Source organism: Odocoileus virginianus, chromosome 5, assembly GCF_023699985.2.
Source record: "Odocoileus virginianus isolate 20LAN1187 ecotype Illinois chromosome 5, Ovbor_1.2, whole genome shotgun sequence".
NCBI lineage: Eukaryota > Metazoa > Chordata > Mammalia > Artiodactyla > Cervidae > Odocoileus > Odocoileus virginianus.
Genome location: NC_069678.1, coordinates 12,150,958 through 12,170,113, shown reverse-complemented (window position 1 = coordinate 12,170,113; position 19,156 = coordinate 12,150,958). Strand labels below are relative to the sequence as shown.

General features: G+C 36.6%; 1 protein-coding gene across 7 annotated transcripts in view; it reads left to right on the top strand.

The window, feature by feature from the left end:
- Window positions 1-19,156, top strand: part of ASH1L (ASH1 like histone lysine methyltransferase) — a 199,189-nt gene that overhangs the window by 53,686 nt on the left and 126,347 nt on the right. For all 7 annotated transcript variants that reach the window (XM_020912393.2, XM_020912391.2, XM_020912394.2 and 4 more), the window contains one exon: window positions 10,398-14,961. In XM_020912393.2, coding sequence (XP_020768052.2) covers window positions 10,398-14,961 — 4,564 coding nt within the window. The remainder of the gene's footprint in view (window positions 1-10,397; window positions 14,962-19,156) is intronic.

The window sequence follows — 19,156 nt, the reverse complement described above, 5'->3', positions numbered from 1 at the left end:
AACCAAAGAACAGTGGGGCAAAATCCATAATGTCCTCAAACGACAGTTTCATCTATACCAAAATGATAATGACAAACATTTTTGAACATCTCATTCTTCAGGAAATTTTAGAAAGCAACCTTCAGTCTTTTTGTTAGCCACAAAAAGTTGCTCAGTTGTGTCCAACTCTTTACGACCCCATGGACTGTAGTCTGCCAGGCTCTTCTGTCCATGGGGATTCTCCAGGCAAGAGTAATGCAGTGGGACGCCATGCACGCCTTCAGGGGATCTTCCCAACCCAGGGATGGAACCCAGGTTTCCCACGTTGCAGACAGGTTCGCTACCAGCTGAGTCACCAGGGAAACACAAACAATGTGGAAATGAGAGAGAAAATGCAAGTCATTTTGGTATATACTGATCTCTTCATTTAATATAGGAGTCAGACAATGTCACTTGTTAAAACTGATACTGTAAAAAACTGGTGTCATAAAAAAATTGTATATATATGTCTAATTGGATAGTGAGGCAGCAACAGAAAGAGAATGCTGATTTAATCACTGCTAATAGTGTCAGCAAATATTGAAGGCTAAGTATATTAAAGTTACTCTTTTATACTTCTCTGGAGCACAAGTATACATGTCTCAGACTTTTTAATGTAACAGAAAAATAAGCACGTATGTGCCGTTTAAACAAAATGCCAGTCTGTGAAAGGTCAAAGTAAAAAATACAGTATAACTGATTCACTTTATAGAAACTAACACAACATTGTAAATCAGTTGTACTCCTATAAAGAATTTTTTTTTTAAGTAACAGTATATGATGGTGTGCTATTAGTCTATCAGGGACAAATATCTCACAGGCCAAGTAGTTTAAAATCATGAATTTATTTTATCATTTACTGTCTGTTAGTTTCTGATGAAGGCTTTTTTCCTGGCTTAGGGACAACCAATTTTTCACTGTGTCCTCCCATGGCCAAGTGCAGGTATCTGCAACCTCCAGGCCACAGACCCGTTACCTCCTGTCTCATTGGCAGCATTAGATTAGAGATAAAGCACACAAAAAATGGAATGCGCTTGAATCATCCAGAAACTATCCCCCACCCCACCCCCCCCGACTCCTGGTGCCAAAATGGTTGGGACCACTGGCAAAGTGCAACGAAAGAGATACCTGAGCTCTCTTGCTTGTAAAAGGATATCATTTTTATTGGATTAGGGCCCCAACTTTATGACCTCATTTAACCTTAAGTGAAGGCCTCCTTAAAGGCCCTATCTCTCAGTTCAGTCACATGAGCATTAGGACTTTGACAGTTGAATTCGGGGTTATACAATTCAGTCTATAACAGATGGACACTCCCAAAAATTGCACATGTGGTAAACTACCACAAGAAGTAAAAAATAATATCTTCTAATGACAATGCAGATAAACTAGATTAGTAAAACCAGATAGTGAAAAATTTTATGGTCGTGAACTTACTAAATCTCAGAATTTCAAGAAAATTAACAAAATGACTTTCTTACATTTTTTATTTTCATATTTTTATTTATGTTTTATTTACTATGTGTTTTTGGCTGTGCTGAGTTTTTGTTGCTGCACAGGCTTTTCTCTACTTGGGGCAAGTGGGGGCTATTCAGTTGTAGTGTGCAGGCTTCTCATTGTGGTGGCTTCTGGTTGCAGAGCATAGGCTTTAGGGTGCTTGGGCTTCAGTGGTTTTGGCTCCTCGGCTCTAGAGCACAGGCTCAGTAGTTGTGGCACATGGGCGTAGTTGCTTTGTGGCATGTGGAATCTTCCTGGACCAGGGATCAAACCCGTCTCCTGCTTTGTCAGGCAGATTCTTTACCACTGAGCCACCAGGGAAGTCCAACAAAAATAACTTTATTTTCATGGAAAGCTGTAGTTAAAGGAGCAATACCTTTAAATATTAAAAGAAAATAATAAAAATAAATGGAATAAATCATCCCACTCTGTAGTTGCCAAGAGAACAGAATCATCCTGAGAAAAGAAGACTGAGAAACCTGAAGGCATAGGTGAACTAGTAGACAGAGGCAGTAACTATCCAAGTGGTGGTTCCTCTGGGGAGAAATGAAGCATATTCAGCAAGTCTAACCCAAAAATAAAGAAAAATTAGGGAAAACAATATATAAAATATGTAGTGGTAAAAATCTTAATAATTCCAGATACAGGAGAAGTTAAAAGAAAACTGTAAAAAATGTCTGCTTAATTATACATGCAAGTAAATGTGAAAAGGAAAAGTGATCTTTGGAAAAAAAGATATCTGAGTTCAGAAATCAGAACATTTTAACTGACCAATCACCATAAATATATTAGAGAAGACCCTCAAAAAGCTACTACCCTTGTTAAAACATGCTGGTCTTAGATGACTTTGGTTTAATTCTATAAAATCTTTAGGAAAAGATAGTTTCAAAATTAAGTTAAACATTTCAGAGCATAAAAAAGGGAGGAATGTGAGTATAAAATTAATCCTAAAGATTCTCATGGCCTGGAGCTGACTGTGGCTCAGATCATGAACTCCTTATTCCAAAATTCAGACTTAAATTGAATAAAGTAGGGAAAACCACTAGGCCATTCAGGTATGACCTAAATCAAATCCTTTAAGATTATACAGTGGAAGTGACAAATAGATTCAAGGGATTAGGTGTGATAGAGTGCCTGAAGAACTATGGATGGAAGTTTGTAATACTGTATAGGAGGCGGTGATCAAAACCAGCCCCAAGAAAAAGAAATGCAAAAAGGCACAATGGTTGTCTGAGGAGGCCTTACAAATAGCTGAGAAAAGAAAAGAAGCGAAAGGCAAAGGAGAAAAGGAAAGAAATACCCATTTGAATGCAGAATTCCAAAGAATAACAAGGAGAGATTAAGCCTTCCTGAGTGATATATGCAGAGAAATAGAGGAAAACAATAGGATAGAGAAGACTGGAGATGTCTTCAAGAAAGTTAGAAATACCAAGGGAACATTTCATGCAAGGATGGGCACAATAAAGGACAGAAATGGTAAGGATCTAACAGAAGCAGAAGATACTACAAAGAGGTGGCAAGAATATAGAGAAGAACTATACAAAAATTATCTTAATGACCCAGGTAACCTATGATGGTGTGATCACTCAACTAGAGCCAGGCATCTTGGAGTGTGAAGTCAAGTGGGCCTTAGGAAGCAACTCTGACCAGAGTTAGTGGAAGTGATGAAATTCTAGCTGAGCTATTTCAAAATAATCCTAAAAGCTGATGCTGTTAAAGCCTTACTCAATGTGCCAGCAAATTTGGAAAAACTCAGCAGTGGCCACAGAACTGGAAAAGGTTAGTTTTCATTCCAGGCCCAAAGAAGGGCATTGCCAAAGGGCAATGCGGTAGTTCAAACTACCGCACAGTTGAACTCACTTCACATGCTAGCAAGGTAATGCTCAAAATCCTTCAAGCTAGGCTTCAACAGTATGTGAACCGAGACCTTCCAGATGTATAAACTGGATTTAGAAAAGGCAGAGGAGCCAGAGATATTACCAACATCCGTTGGATCATAGAAAAAGCAAGAGAATTCCAGAAAAGCATCTACTTCTGCTTCATTGATGACGCCAAAGCCTTTGACTTTGTGAATCACAACAAACTGTGGAAAATTCTTAAAAGAGATAGGAATACCAGACCACCTTATTCTGTCTCCTGTGAAACCCATATGCAGGTCAAGAAGCAACAGTTCAGACCTTAACGTGGAACAACTGGTTTAATATTGCAGATCCTTTCAAACCTTAGTCATTTGTCTTCTTTTATGCTCTGATTTTCTCCATAGCACATTTCACTATCTGATATTCTGAATGTTTTACCTTTTTATTGCCTCTTGCCATTCTCATACATTAGAATGAAATTTCTGTATTGAAGGGAAGTTTTTTTTATCATTGCTGTTATTCCTAGCATTTAAACAGTAGGTACTTTAAAACTATTTGTTGAAAAAATGAATTTCTGATGAAGCAGGAGTTCAAGATTATATAGTAAATAAAATCAGTAGTGTTTTTGAATACCATCAGTTTAGAGTTAAAAAATGTAACAAAAAATTTATTCACAGAAATAACATTATTTATAAAATATTCAGACATAAACTTGACAGCAAGTGTTTAGGGGCTGTATGAGTAAAATTATCAATATCTAGTAACACCAATAAGCTTGACTAAATAGATAAATTTACTTTAGTTGTGGAGCCAAAGTTAATGTTGAGATATCTTTTTCCTATTTTAATATATAAAATTAATGCCACTTGGAGTTTTTCAACATTTTATATGAACCTCAAGGTCATCTAGAAGTATACATATACAGAAATAACCAGGAAGACTTATGAAAATGTTCTAAAAAGTAATGGTTATGGCTGTACAATTCTGTGAATATACCAAAAACTTGAATTTGTACTCAGAAAGGGTAAGTTTTATGTTATGTGAATTATATCTCAATAATGTGTTAAATAACCAAGGAATTCCTATAGGATTACAAAAAGTCAAATTTTTTTTAAGTATTAAAACATATTGTAAAGTTATAGTGTCAACATATTATTGTATTAATGGCTCAGGAATAAACATAAATGTGAAAGTGAAGTCACTCAGTTGTGTCTGACCCTTTGCGACCCCATGGCCTGTAGCCTACCAGGCTCTTCTGTCCATGGGATTTTCCAGGTAAGAGTACTGGAGTGGTTTCCCATTTCCTTCTCCAGAACATAAATGTAAATGAAGCAAAATGGAGAGTTTAGACCCAAATATAAATAAAAATATATGATAAATGTATTTTAAGCCAGTGTATATAAAATGAGAAATGGCAAAACTGTTAGAACAATAGACAAAGCCTTTTCAGGTATAAGTTGTTTCCCTACCATAGATTATGTTTTTAAAATCCAAAATAGACAAGTAATTTAAAAGAATGAAACCATAAAAGCATTCATTGAAAATATGGTGAAGATTGTCATCAATAGGAGGATGTGATCGTGTCAGTTATGCTATGAAAACCAAACTATAAAGCTAAAGAGACTATTTTATCCAGTATAATGGTTAAGAGCTTTAGCTCTGAAATCAGACTATGTTTAAAGGATATTTTAATCACTTAATGATTAAGTGACTTTGGTCAGGTGACCTAGTTTCTAAACTATGTTACCTTGTTTAAAAGTAAATAAATTTAATGAGGATAATTGCATTAACCACATCATATGGTTGGATCAAATGACAGATTATGTGTGGTAGTTAGTACAGTTTTTCATATGTTTTTGAATACATTGAACTTCTTTTTAAGAAAAACAATAGGAAGTAGAAAGACAGCCAGTAAACTGAGAGAGAAATGTGCAACATCAGAGAAACAATTATTATTTCAAGAATATTAAAGGCTCTTCTAAATGTGCTGTGCTTTGTCGCTCAGTCGTGTCCAACTCTCTGCGACCCCAAGGACTGCAGCCCACTAGGCTCCTCTGTCCATGGGATTCTCCAGGCAAGAATACTGGAGTGGGTTGCCATTTCCTTCTCCAGCTCTTCTAAATAAGAAATGATAAACTCCACAATTTAGAAAAATGACATAGGTCAAGACCTTAATCAGCTATTACACTTCTGAAAAAATATACAAGGACTACAAAATCACGTAACAAAAAATGTCTTGTTCAAAATACCAGGCAGTAAGTGAAATGTAAATAGAAATGCTTCAAAAGTGTATCTTAAACAGGTTGTGAAATCTTAAACACTGATAATGAGAGTAAAAAAAAAAATATTTTCTTTACATTCAGCACATTGACATTTCACAAAAAGAAAACTCATATAGCTTAATGTGAAAATATTACAAGCCATATAAGAATACAAACCAACAGTAGAAAAAAAAAGAGTCAATAGATGAGTATAGCCCTCACAGCCAAAGAGCTGGAAATATTGAAACCATCTGAAAGATTTTGAAATGGCTTTTGGGCAAAATGATAACCATTTGATAAAAACAGGACAATAAGAAGTGGATTTGAAATGAACCAAATAGTAATTAATGTAATGACATTTGAAATGAAAACTCAGTGAGTGTATTGGAACAGTAAATGAGAGAATATTGTTTTCTGGAGACAGATATAACCAAATCACCCAATTGTCAAGGTTTGGGAACATTAAGATTGACATTGTTAGTCTGATGTTTAATTCAAAATTGTCAGAAGCAAGGTTGTCAGTTGTTAACGCTTCTGCCATAAAGAATATCATGTCATAAAATATTATCTTGGGCTACAGATGTAGTGTTTATAATACTCTGAATTTTTATAATAAACTTTTTTTCCATTAAAAAAGTCTTAATACAGAGCTGTCCTGTTTGTATAATTATTAATTGTATATATCTTTTGCTATGACAAACCTAGACAGCATATTAAAAATCAGGGACAGGTGTCTGGATTATAGAAATGTATAAAATTAAAAAAAAAAAAAAAGCAGAGACATTACTTTGCCGACAGAGGTTCATCTAGTCAAAGCTATGGTTTTTCCAGTAGTCATCTATGGATGTGAGAGATAGACCATAAAGAAGGCTGAGCACCAAAGAATTGATGCTTTTGACTTGTGGTGTTGGAGAAGACTCTTGAGAGTCCCTTGGACTGCAAGGAGATCCAACCAGTCCATCCTAAAGGAAATCAGTCCTGAATATTTATTGGAGGGACTGATGCTGAAGCTGAAGCTCCCAATACTTTGGCCACCTGATGTGAAGAGCAGACTCATTAGAATAGACCCTGATGCTGGGAAAGATTGAAGGCAGGAGGAGAAGGAGACAACACAGAACGAAATGGTTGGATGACATAACCAGCTCAGTGGCCTTGAGTTTGAGCACACTCCGGGAGATGGTGAAGGACAGGGAAGCCTGATGTGCTGCAATCCATAGGGTTGCAGAGTCGGAGACACCTGAGCAACTGAACAGCAACAACAGATACACCCTTCAACCAAGCAGTTCCACTTTTCGAAGTTGATCTGAAGGAAATGATTGGATGAATAGACAGATTTATATAATTAGATGTTCATCATCATATTACTTAAAATAACAAATAGGCAAGGGACTTTCCTGGTGGTCTAATGGTTGAGAATCTACTTGCCAATGCAGCAGACAAAGGTTCTGTCCCTGATCTGGAAAGATTCGCCCATGCTGTGAAGCAGCTAAGCCCTTGTGCCACAACTATTGAGCCAGTGTATAGCCTGCGAGCCACAACTGCTGAGCCTGAGCTCCTAGAGCCTGTGGTCCACAGCAAGAGAACTTAACCTCAGTGAGAAGCCTGTGCACTGCAGTAAAGAGTAGCCCCCTCTTGCTGCAACTAGAGAGTGCCCACATGGAGCAACAAAGACCCAGCGCAGCCATAAATAAATAAATCTTGTTTGGGGGAAAAAAGTGTTAGAAGAAGAATTTAAATTAAAAAATAAATAGCCAAAAATTGTTTAAAAAGTAGCCAGTGTGAGTTTGATTTTATTAATTTTGAACTATTATGAAACCATTAAATTGATAGACCGACTCTTGATTTATTTGCATAGAAAGGCATCTTCCTTGCTTGTTCCAGTGGGATATGAAACCACAATCATTTTTGGCCCCATTTTTAAGAAAGACTGTACATGTGTTTATTTGAGTATATCATGAAGTATCTGAAATGTAAAATTGTTTATCTCTGGATGGTAGTATTTATACTTTCTCTTTTCTAATGAGAATACTTTTATCTTTGTTTTCAAGTTAAAAAAAATTATATGCTGGAAATGATATTTTGATACAGTATCTTTTTCATTGGCAAATAATATACTCTTAAAAATGATATCTCTTACCCTTATCAATCCAGTTCAGTCGCTCAGTCTGACTCTTTGTGACCCAGTGAATTGGCAGCATGCCAGGCCTCCCTGTCCATCACCAACTCCCAGAGTTTATCCACACTCATGTCCATCGAAAGGTTGTCGTTTTAAGAGATTCTTAGAATTGTCAGAGAGTAATACCCAGTACCAAATGTAGTTTTCAACATATTATTCTTTTTCACTCAGTTTATTCAGTGTCAGTATTTGAAAGAAAAAACTCTTTGAACAAAAACAAATTATCTGTTTTCTGTTTTATTTTTATTTTTCCCTTCTTTAGTCATAGACCTTTACTATAGCTACTGTGAAATACTAACTAGTTTAGGATGACTTTAATTAATCTGAGACATTTATTTCTGACAAAGGTGAAAAACCAGATTTCAATATAGTCTTTTAGCAGTTTACGAGAACTGGATTTTTTTACTTTTCTTTTAGGCAGAATTTTTAAAATATCTTATTGAGGTGTAACATAAATGTAAGTGTAACAACTCAGTGAATTTTCACAAATTCAGCCACCCCTTGTAACCAGTATTCAGATTAACAAATAAAACTTCACCAACACCCACTAAGATCTTATGCTTCTTTCTCATTACTACCCCACAGGAGGGGTAATCATTTTCCTGACTTTTATTATCATAATTAGTTGTACCTCTTTGTGAACTTAATATTCAGTATAAATAGAGTTATAGAGTACATAGTTTGATTCTTATTCTGTATCCTTTCAGTCTTGTTTGTGAACATTTATCTGTGCATAGTCATAGTTTGTTCCTAACAGATTTTTAAAGGTAAGTTATAGCATTTTCAGATACAAATATATTTAAAAATACTTAATAAAGCCTTTTATTAAGCCTTTAATTTTTAAGTTTTAAAAAGTAACTGTAAAAGTACAAAATAGGAATATGGTTTTTTTAATAAGATGGAAAGAAAATGTGCTTGTTTAATTATAATCTTAACATAATTCAGTTGTATATGATACTGTCAACAAAGCCAGTTTCCTTTTGGGCAAAATTATGAGAGTCCAGTCCAAAACAAGATAGTTCTCTTAATTCTAAGTTAGTCAAATATTGGTCATATTGTATTTCTTCCCTCATAGATCACTATTTTCATTACATTTTAGTTTATTCTCCCATTTTTAACCAGATATGTACATATTAATATAGCCATATTCCTTTATCCCTTTCTTATACAGAAGGTTTTCTTATAACAACTGTTGAAATTGTTGCTTTTCCCTTTAATAATACATATTCTAGATCATTCCATAGCCGTGTATCGATATTTCCTTTTTTCCCCCCCGTTTTTTGACACTCCATTGTATAATACATTTTGATTTATTTAGCCAGCCCCCTGTAGGTAATTATTTAGACTTATTTTCAGATTTTGCTATTAAAATAGTGTTACATTTTTAGCCTTTTGCAAACATTAGATTTTTGCCAGTGTGTCTTGGGTGTGCCACTGTGTCTTCTGACCTAAAAGTGGGCATAGGAATTAATGAATGTGTGGTACTTTTCTAGCTATAGAATTATACCATTTTTTTTATACAGCAATTTTCCATATACGTGTGGATTCGGTTTTGAGTTTTCTATCCTGATCCATTGGATCTTTTGTCTTTTCGTGCACTATACTATTTTTGTGATAGAGGCTTTAAAAGTTAACATTTGATACAGTTATCCCCTTCTTTTTAGATTTTGCTAGGTATTCTTGCTCCTGAGAGACTCTTGTTTGATGTTTTATTAGGATCATATTAAATCTATAAATTTGCTTAGGGAAAATTGTCATCTTTATGTCTTCCTATCCACACACACAGTATGTCTTTACCTTTGTTCAAGTCTTTCATTTGTCAGTTATACCTCATTTCTAAAATATCTTTGCTGAAACATGAAAATAATCTTCATTGTCCAAAAGTAAAGCATATTGTTGTGTGAAGTGATAAATTCATTTTTAAAGTATATAGTGAGGATTCATGACTTTTATATCAATTTATATTATGACTTAAAAGTTGCTTCCAACTCTTAAGATTTTATATAAAAACACATTCTAAAGAAAACATGAATACATTGTCTTTTCTTCGCACATGAAGAGAGAACTTGACTGTTCATTCAAGATTATAATAAAGAATGTGTTAAAGGAGTGAAAGTTAAGTCAGAGATTGACCTGTATTGGTTTGAAATCATTTAAATCGATTAAAGAGATAAGCAGTGAACCATTGTTTTGAATGAGGACCATGGGATATTGTTGCTAACAATATTTATCTTTTCAAAAACTAATTCATATGGTAATGTGTATTTAGTCCATCTAAAGTTAGGTGAAAGTAGACTGGTAATTTGCCTTTTTAAAATAATGTAAAAAAATATCAGGGATATTTCCAGTAATATATATGTTCATGTGGTTGAAAGTCAAGAAAGACTGTATCTTGATAGCCTCTGATATAGTAGTAGAGGAACTAACATACTGTGACATTAGTGTAACATTAGGTAGGTTTTTTTTTTTAAAAAGCACTACTGCCTATCTTATATCTGATGTGTGATCATCTAGTTCTATTGTAATGCTAAACTAAAATGGTATATAAGGTTTACTGTCTCTGAAACCCTTTTCTTATTCAAATTTTAGGATCCTTCAAAGTTGTACAAGAAATCAGGTGATGTTGCAGCCATTGAATGCCAGTCTGAAGAAACCATCCATCTTCATTCACAGGGAGAAAACAGTCCTTTGTCTAAGAAGCTTTCTCCAGCACACTCAGAAATGACAGATTACATTAATGCAACATCATCTACTCTTATTGGTAGCCGGGATCCTGATTTAAAGGACAGGGCATTACTTAATGGAGGAACAAGTGTAACGGAGAAGTTGGCACAGCTCATTGCAACTTGTCCTCCCTCCAAGTCTTCCAAGACAAAACCGAAGAAGTTAGGAACTGGCACTACTGCAGGATTGGTTAGCAAGGATTTGATCAGGAAAGCAGGTGTTGGCTCTGTAGCTGGAATAATACATAAAGACTTAATAAAAAAACCAACTATCAGCACAGCGGTTGGGTTGGTAACTAAAGATCCTGGGAAAAAGCCAGTGTTTAATGCAACAGTAGGATTGGTCAATAAGGACTCTGTGAAAAAACTAGGAACTGGCACTACAGCGGTTTTCATTAATAAAGACTTAGGCAAAAAGCCAGGGACTATCACTACAGTAGGACTGCTGAGCAAAGACACAGGAAAGAAGCTCGGAATTGGCATTGTTCCAGGTTTAGTGAGTAAGGAGCCTGGGAAGAAACTGGGACTCGGCAGTGTGGTTGGACTAGTTAACAAAGACTTGGGCAAGAAATTGGGTTCAACTGTTGGCCTAGTGGCCAAGGACTGTGCAAAGAAGATTGTAACAAATTCAACAATGGGATTAGTTAATAAGGACATTGGGAAGAAACTAGTGAGTTGTCCTCTGACAGGATTGGTCAATAAAGATGCCATAAACCTTAAAGCGGAAGCACTGCTCCCCACTCAGGAACCACTTAAGGCTTCTTGTAGTACAAACATCAGTAGTCATGAAAGTCAAGAACTTTCTGAATCCCTGAAAGACAGTGCCACCAGCAAAACTTTTGAGAAGACTGTCACACGGCAGAGTAAAGAAAGCATATTGGATAAGTTCTCAGTTCGAAAGGAAATCATTAATTTGGAGAAAGAAATGTTTAATGAAGGAACATGTATTCAGCAAGACAGTTTCTCATCCAGTGAAAGGGGGTCTTATGAAACCTCAAAGCATGAAAAGCAACCTCCTGTATATTGCACTTCTCCAGACTTTCAAATGGGAGTTGCTTCTGATGCAGCTACAGCAAAATCCCCTTTTAGTGCAGTAGGAGAAAGCAATCTCCCTTCCCCATCACCTACTGTATCTGTTAATCCTTTAACCAGAAGTCCCCCTGAAACTTCTTCACAGATGACTCCTAATCCGTTACTTTTAAGTCCTACCACAGAACTAATGGAAGAAATTTCTGAATCTGTTGGAAAGAACCAATTTACTTCTGAAAGTACCCATTTGAACATTGGTCATAGGTCTATGGGTCATAGCATGAATATTGAATGTAAAGGGATTGATAAAGAGCTAAATGATTCTAAAACTACACATATAGATATTTCAAGAATAAACTCTTCTCTGGGAAAAAAGCCAAGTTTGACTTCTGAATCCAGTATTCATACAATTACCCCTTCAGTGGTTAACTTTACTAGTTTATTTAGTAACAAGCCCTTTCTAAAACTTGGTGCAGTATCTGCATCTGACAAACACTGCCAAGTTACTGAAAGCCTAAGCACTCCTTTGCAGTCCAAACCCTTAAAAAAAAGGAAAGGAAGAAAACCTCGGTGGACTAAAGTGGTGGCAAGAAGCACATGCCGGTCTCCAAAAGGGCTAGAATTAGAAAGATCAGAGCTTTTTAAAAATGTTACTTGTAGTTCACTATCAAATAGTAATTCCGAGCCAGCAAAGTTTATGAAAAACATTGGACCATCTTCATTTGTAGATCATGACTTCCTTAAACGCCGATTGCCAAAGTTGAGCAAATCTACAACTCCTTCTCTTGCTCTCTTAACTGATAGTGAAAAACCATCTCATAAGTCTTTTGCTACTCACAAACTATCCTCCAGTATGTGTGTCTCTAGTGACCTTTTGTCTGATATTTATAAGCCCAAAAGAGGAAGACCTAAGTCTAAGGAGATGCCTCAACTGGAGGGCCCACCTAAAAGAACTTTAAAAATCCCTGCTTCCAAAGTCTTTTCTTTGCAGTCTAAGGAAGAACAAGAACCCCCAATTTTACAGCCAGAAATTGAAATTCCTTCTTTCAAACAGAGTCTGTCTGTGTCTCCTTTTCCAAAAAAGAGAGGCAGACCCAAGAGGCAAATGAGGTCACCAGTCAAGATGAAGCCACCTGTGCTATCCGTGGCTCCATTTGTTGCCACTGAAAGTCCAAGCAAGCTTGAATCTGAAAGTGATAACCATAGAAGTAGCAGTGATTTCTTTGAGAGTGAGGATCAACTTCAAGATCCAGATGATCTAGATGACAGTCATAGGCCAACTGTCTGTAGTATGAGTGACCTTGAGATGGAACCTGATAAAAAAATTACCAAGAGAAACAATGGACAATTAATGAAAACAATTATCCGCAAAATAAATAAAATGAAGACTTTAAAGAGAAAGAAACTGTTGAATCAAATTCTTTCAAGCTCTGTAGAATCAAGTAATAAAGGGAAAGTGCAATCCAAACTCCATAATACAGTGTCAAGTCTTGCCGCTACGTTTGGCTCTAAATTGGGCCAACAGATAAATGTCAGCAAGAAAGGAACCATTTACATAGGAAAGAGGAGAGGTCGAAAACCAAAAACTGTCTTAAATGGCATTCTTTCTGGTAGCCCTACCAGCCTTGCTGTTCTTGAACAAACAGCTCAGCAGGCAGCTGGATCAGCATTAGGACAGATTCTTCCCCCTTTGCTGCCTTCATCTGCTAGTAGTTCTGAGATTCTTCCATCACCTATTTGCTCTCAGTCTTCTGGGACTAGTGGAGGTCAGAGCCCTGTAAGTAGTGATGCAGGCTTTGTTGAACCCAGTTCAGTGCCATATTTGCATTTACACTCCAGACAGGGCAGTATGATTCAGACTCTTGCAATGAAGAAGGCCTCAAAGGGGAGGAGGCGGTTATCTCCTCCTACTTTGTTGCCAAATTCTCCTTCACACTTGAGTGAACTCACATCTCTGAAAGAAGCTACTCCTTCGCCTATTAGTGAGTCTCATAGTGATGAAACCATTCCCAGTGATAGTGGAATTGGAACAGATAATAACAGCACATCAGACCGGGCAGAGAAATTTTGTGGGCAAAAAAAGAGGAGGCATTCTTTTGAGCATGTTTCTCTGATTCCCCCTGAAACCTCTACAGTCCTAAGCAGTCTTAAAGAAAAACATAAACATAAATGCAAGCGCAGGAATCATGATTACCTCAGCTATGACAAGATGAAAAGGCAAAAACGAAAACGGAAAAAGAAATACCCCCAACTCCGAAATAGACAGGATCCAGACTTCATTGCAGATCTGGAGGAATTAATAAGTCGCCTAAGTGAAATTCGAATCACTCATCGAAGTCATCATTTTATTCCCCGAGACCTTCTGCCAACTATTTTTCGAATCAACTTTAATAGTTTCTATACACATCCTTCTTTCCCCTTAGACCCTTTGCACTACATTCGAAAACCTGACTTAAAAAAGAAGAGAGGGAGACCCCCTAAGATGAGGGAGGCAATGGCTGAAATGCCTTTTATGCACAGCCTTAGTTTTCCTCTCTCTAGTACTGGATTCTATCCTTCTTATGGCATGCCTTACTCTCCCTCACCCCTTACAGCTGCTCCCATAGGATTAGGTTACTATGGAAGGTATCCGCCCACTCTTTATCCACCTCCTCCATCTCCTTCTTTCACCACTCCACTTCCACCTCCTTCCTATATGCATGCTGGTCATTTACTTCTCAATCCCACCAAATACCATAAGAAAAAGCATAAGTTACTTCGACAGGAGGCCTTTCTTACAACCAGCAGGACTCCCCTCCTTTCCATGAGTACTTACCCTAGCGTCCCACCTGAGATGGCCTATGGTTGGATGGTTGAGCACAAACACAGGCACCGTCACAAACACAGAGAACATCGTTCTTCTGAGCAGCCGCAGGTTTCCATGGACGCTGGCTCTTCCAGATCCGTCCTAGAGTCCTTGAAGCGCTATCGATTTGGAAAGGACACTGTTGGAGAACGTTATAAACATAAGGAAAAGCACCGGTGTCATATGTCCTGCCCTCATCTCTCTCCTTCAAAAAGTTTAATAAACAGAGAAGAACAGTGGGTCCACCGAGAGCCTTCAGAATCTAGTCCATTGGCCTTGGGATTGCAGACACCTTTACAGATTGACTGTTCAGAAAGTTCTCCAAGTTTATCCCTTGGAGGATTCACTCCCAACTCTGATCCAGCCAGCAGTGATGAACACACAAACCTTTTCACAAGTGCAATAGGGAGCTGCAGAGTTTCAAACCCTAACTCCAGTGGCCGGAAGAAATTAACTGACAGCCCTGGACTGTTTTCTGCACAGGACACTTCACTAAATCGGCCTCACAGAAAGGAACCACTGCCTTCCAGCGAAAGGGCAGTACAGACCTTAACAGGTAAGAGGTTTATTTTGTTGCCTGTTGTTTGTGTTGGAGAAATGGTGTATTTTGCCTACTGGTTGCCTGGTACATGTACATGAGCTTTGAATAGCTCTAATGTTTTTGTTTTTATAAATGTATTTTGAAATGTTATCTTCCACCATTTTGTTTTCAGTAGATGTGAGAAGTAAGATAAGGCATGTCTTTGAGTTAATTTTTAATTTTGAGAAGAGAGATCATTGTCAAAACGAGATAGTACTCAACTTTTGGAAGTCAGGAAAAATTGCTTTCTTATGCAAAAAGGCGTTACAGTTTCTTTAGGGAGATAATGGCTTTACAATGTTGTGGCTCTCTGTTAACAACTTTGCAGGATTTTTAATATATACTGTTGTTTGGGTTTTTTTTTTTTCTTTTAAGTATAATTGATTTACAGTGTTGTGGCTATCTGTTAATAACTTTGCAGGATTTTTAATATATACTAATACAATTTATAAGTGTTTCTATGTTATATGAAGAATATGTTGTTAAGTCTGTACATCTCATAATAAAAATCTAAGCATTCAAAACTATGAATTTTCAGGCATTCCCTGGGATCCAATGGTTAGGACTCTATGCTTTCACTGCTGTGGACCCAGGTTCAATCACTGTAACAAGCCATGCAGTATGGCCAAAAACAAAATAATCAAGTTTGTAAAATTTAACTGAATACTTAGCAGGACTTCATTTTTCAAAGTACCTTTAGATATCTTCATAAAAGCTGCTTTAGTTGAATAAGATGACATGAAGCAAATTTAGATAATGCATTTGTAATGTCTAAAAAGTGTCTTGAGAATTGAAAAGAATATAGAAAACAAGAAAAAGGAAGCATTGCCTATTCATCTATAAGAAATCTAAGTCAGGAGTTTTTTTATCAAAGATCTCAACTTTGCCAGTTGATAAATTAACTCCAGAAAGTTCATGGAACCTTTGATGTTGTAAGTAAAATTATGTGTATGTGCTGCTGTGTGTGCTGTGCTTAAGTCCTGTCTGACTCTTTGCAACCCTGTGGACTGTGGCCAGCCAGGCTCCTCTGTCTGTGGGATTCTCCAGGCAAGAATGCTGGAGTGGATAGCCATTCCCTTCTCCAGGGGATCTTCCCAGTCCAGGGATTGAACCCCAGGTCTCCTGCATTGCAGGCTATCCTTTACCATCTGAGCCACTAGGGAAGCCCTCTGTGTATGTATGCTTGTGTGTATTTTTCAGGAGAATATCCATACATTTGATCAGATTCTCCAGGTAAACCCTCTAAGCCTCAATATCTCTTCTATAAAATGGAATTAGTAGTGTTATTATTAGAAGCAGTAAGTGTGATTATAGTGTTTATTAAAATGATTTGCACATAGTAAACACACAGATGTTAATATTATTCCTCCAAAAGATTAAAAGCTTGTGCATTAGAGAAAATGATAAAACCCTCAAAGAGAAGAGTTTTTGTTCCTGAGTTTAATTATTTGTGAACTTTTGAAAAATAGAAGCTACCTTGATAGAGAAGCTGAGTGTTCTTTAGTTTTTAATAGTGTAATAAGGAGGAAAAAAATCCTAAACTCTCGGTTCATTCAACATATTTTTTGATAAAAATTAATCAACAGCAGTTAATGAATATCTGCTGTCTGGCAGATATTGTACTTTGTGGACCTTTGTAATGTAATAGGGAATAAGGTACACAGGTTCATTGTTCTCATTGAACTTAATATTGGAGGAGATAGGTAATAAACAATAAAAGCTACAAATTAAATGTCATAAAAATTGTGACAAGCAGTTTATAAATACACACACACACACACACATATATATGTATATTTTTTAAGAAAGTCCAGGGTTCTGTGTAAGTATGAAATGGGGGCCTAACTCAGGAAGCCTTCCCTGAGAAAGTGACCCTAGACTGTTACTTGAATGAAGGATGAACAGTAGTTATCTAGGTGAACAGAATTCCCCTTATTCATCTATTCGTTCATTCATTTATTTATTGAATTGCAAAACATCTAGCATTCTTCCAGTCACTTTTATATAGTAGAGGGTAAAGACTTGATACCTTGCCTCATTAACTTTCAGCTTGGTGAGAGAGAACAAACTGTATTCGAGTGGTAAACACACAAATAATGGCATAATTAATTTAAAAAATGCTGTCAATTAATGTAACAATGTTAGAGTAAATAAGGGGAGAGGGGTACCTATTTTAGATGGAGTAATTAGTTATAGCCCAGGGATGAAAATTTAGTGTTAAAGGATATGAAACCACCAAGCTTTTCAAGCTGAGGATTGGGTGAAGAGCACATTTGAAGATCTTAAAATGTTAAGGAGCTTAGACATTAGAAGTAGGGTAGAGGTCAGAAAGTTCATTGTGGTAGGAGAGGGAATACAAACAGAATGGTGAGAGAGTTGTGAAAGAAAGAAGCCAGAGTGTATGTTAAAGATTTTGATTTTATAAAAACCAAAGCAAAAAAAGCAAGTTTTGATTTTAGATTTGCATTTTTGAAGATCATTCTAGCTCATGTGTGAACACTGAATTGTAAATGTAAAAATAGTTACAGGGAAACCAATCAGTGGACAATTGCAGTAGCCTACATAAAATGGTATTTAGACAAGGGTATTGGCAGACTCCTTCGTGAATATTTGAGAGGTTCGTGCATTGTCCTGATACAGAGTAGATTGGAAGAGGAGGAATTTTGGGAGAGCACAGGTTTGCTTTTTAATATTTATAAACCTTGAAATGCCTTTATAAAATTCAAATGCTGATGTTGAGTGGGCATTTGGGTATCTAGTTCTGGAGCTCAAGAGAGATGTTTGGGCTAGAGATAAGGGCATTTCACTCTGAGGTTTTGAAAAACGTTGGTGATATTATTCACTAAAGATAAAGGGGTGTCTGGAAATGATACACTTTGGAACAGACTCTCAAAACCTATTAAACTTTGTAAACAGAGCACTAAGAAAAGCATTAATTCTGGAAAATACCAGCAGCAGGTAAAAATATGTGTTAAATTGTTCAATAAGTAATGAAATACTACAGTAAACATAGGACTTTTAAGAAAGATGAAAGTAGCCTGATAGAAGCAGATATAAAGAAGGGTTAAAGCTGCTCAATGTAGTTAACATGTTAGTCACTCAGTCATGTCCAACTATTTGTGACCACATGGATTGTAGCCCACCAGGCTCCTCTGTCCATGGAATTCTCCAGGCAAGAATATTGGAGTGGGTTGCCATGCCATCAGCCAGGGAATCTTCCCAACCCAGGGATCCAACCCAGGTCTCCCACATTGCAGAGATTCTGAGGTCTGAGCCCCCAGGGAAGCCCAGTGTATATCACAAATATAAATTGATGCCAGATAGTTGGTTCTGGTTTATTGTCCTTATTTGTTTCTTTTGCATTAAGATTGAGGGAAACATACAATAAGCATTTGTAGGAATATCTGTGACCAGTTGTTCCCAAAAGGATGCATGGACATTCTGAAAAAAACTACATTGCTCAACGGCTTACTGCATTTAGTTTGTGTTCACGTAGTCTTCGTTTAGCTGCTAATCCTGTGTTTCAAAACATTAATGTGCCTTGAAAAATCATGTATGTACTCATACAACTTCTTTGTCATTCTGGAGCTGTTTCATGCTGTAGAAACACTGTAACAAAACAGACTATATATCTATGAATCCTCTGATCTGTTTATTGGCATGTCATCATGAGAGAAAGATTTCCCTACAGAGAATACAGAGTGAGAAAAAAAGAGCGCCTTGGGTATCTTTGAACAATTTAATTATTTAAAGTAGTGGTTAAAAACCATTGACCTTTGGTTTGTATATGACCCATTGTGGTGATTTCTATAGTTTTTTTTTTTAATGGTGAAATTTTAAAATCTGGAGATTTCACATAACTGTTCAGAGTTCTACTTTTCTTTGAAAAGAAATCAGAACATCTGACAACACTAAATCCATATTTCCTGGATGACATTAAGGTTGGGTCTCAATAATGGCAACCCTTTCCGTCTCCCCAGGTCTTTAGTCGGGGCATGCAGTCTTCAATTTGCCTCAGTCTTGACAGTTTCCTGATGTGTGTTTTATCTAACCCAGTTCAACTATTTAAGTGGTTTATCTGGCTCCAAGGGATATTAAAGCTGTGGCCCCTAATTTAAGAGTTGTGAGAAGATGCTTATAACAAGTGCAGAAATTGAGGTGAAAGTGAAGT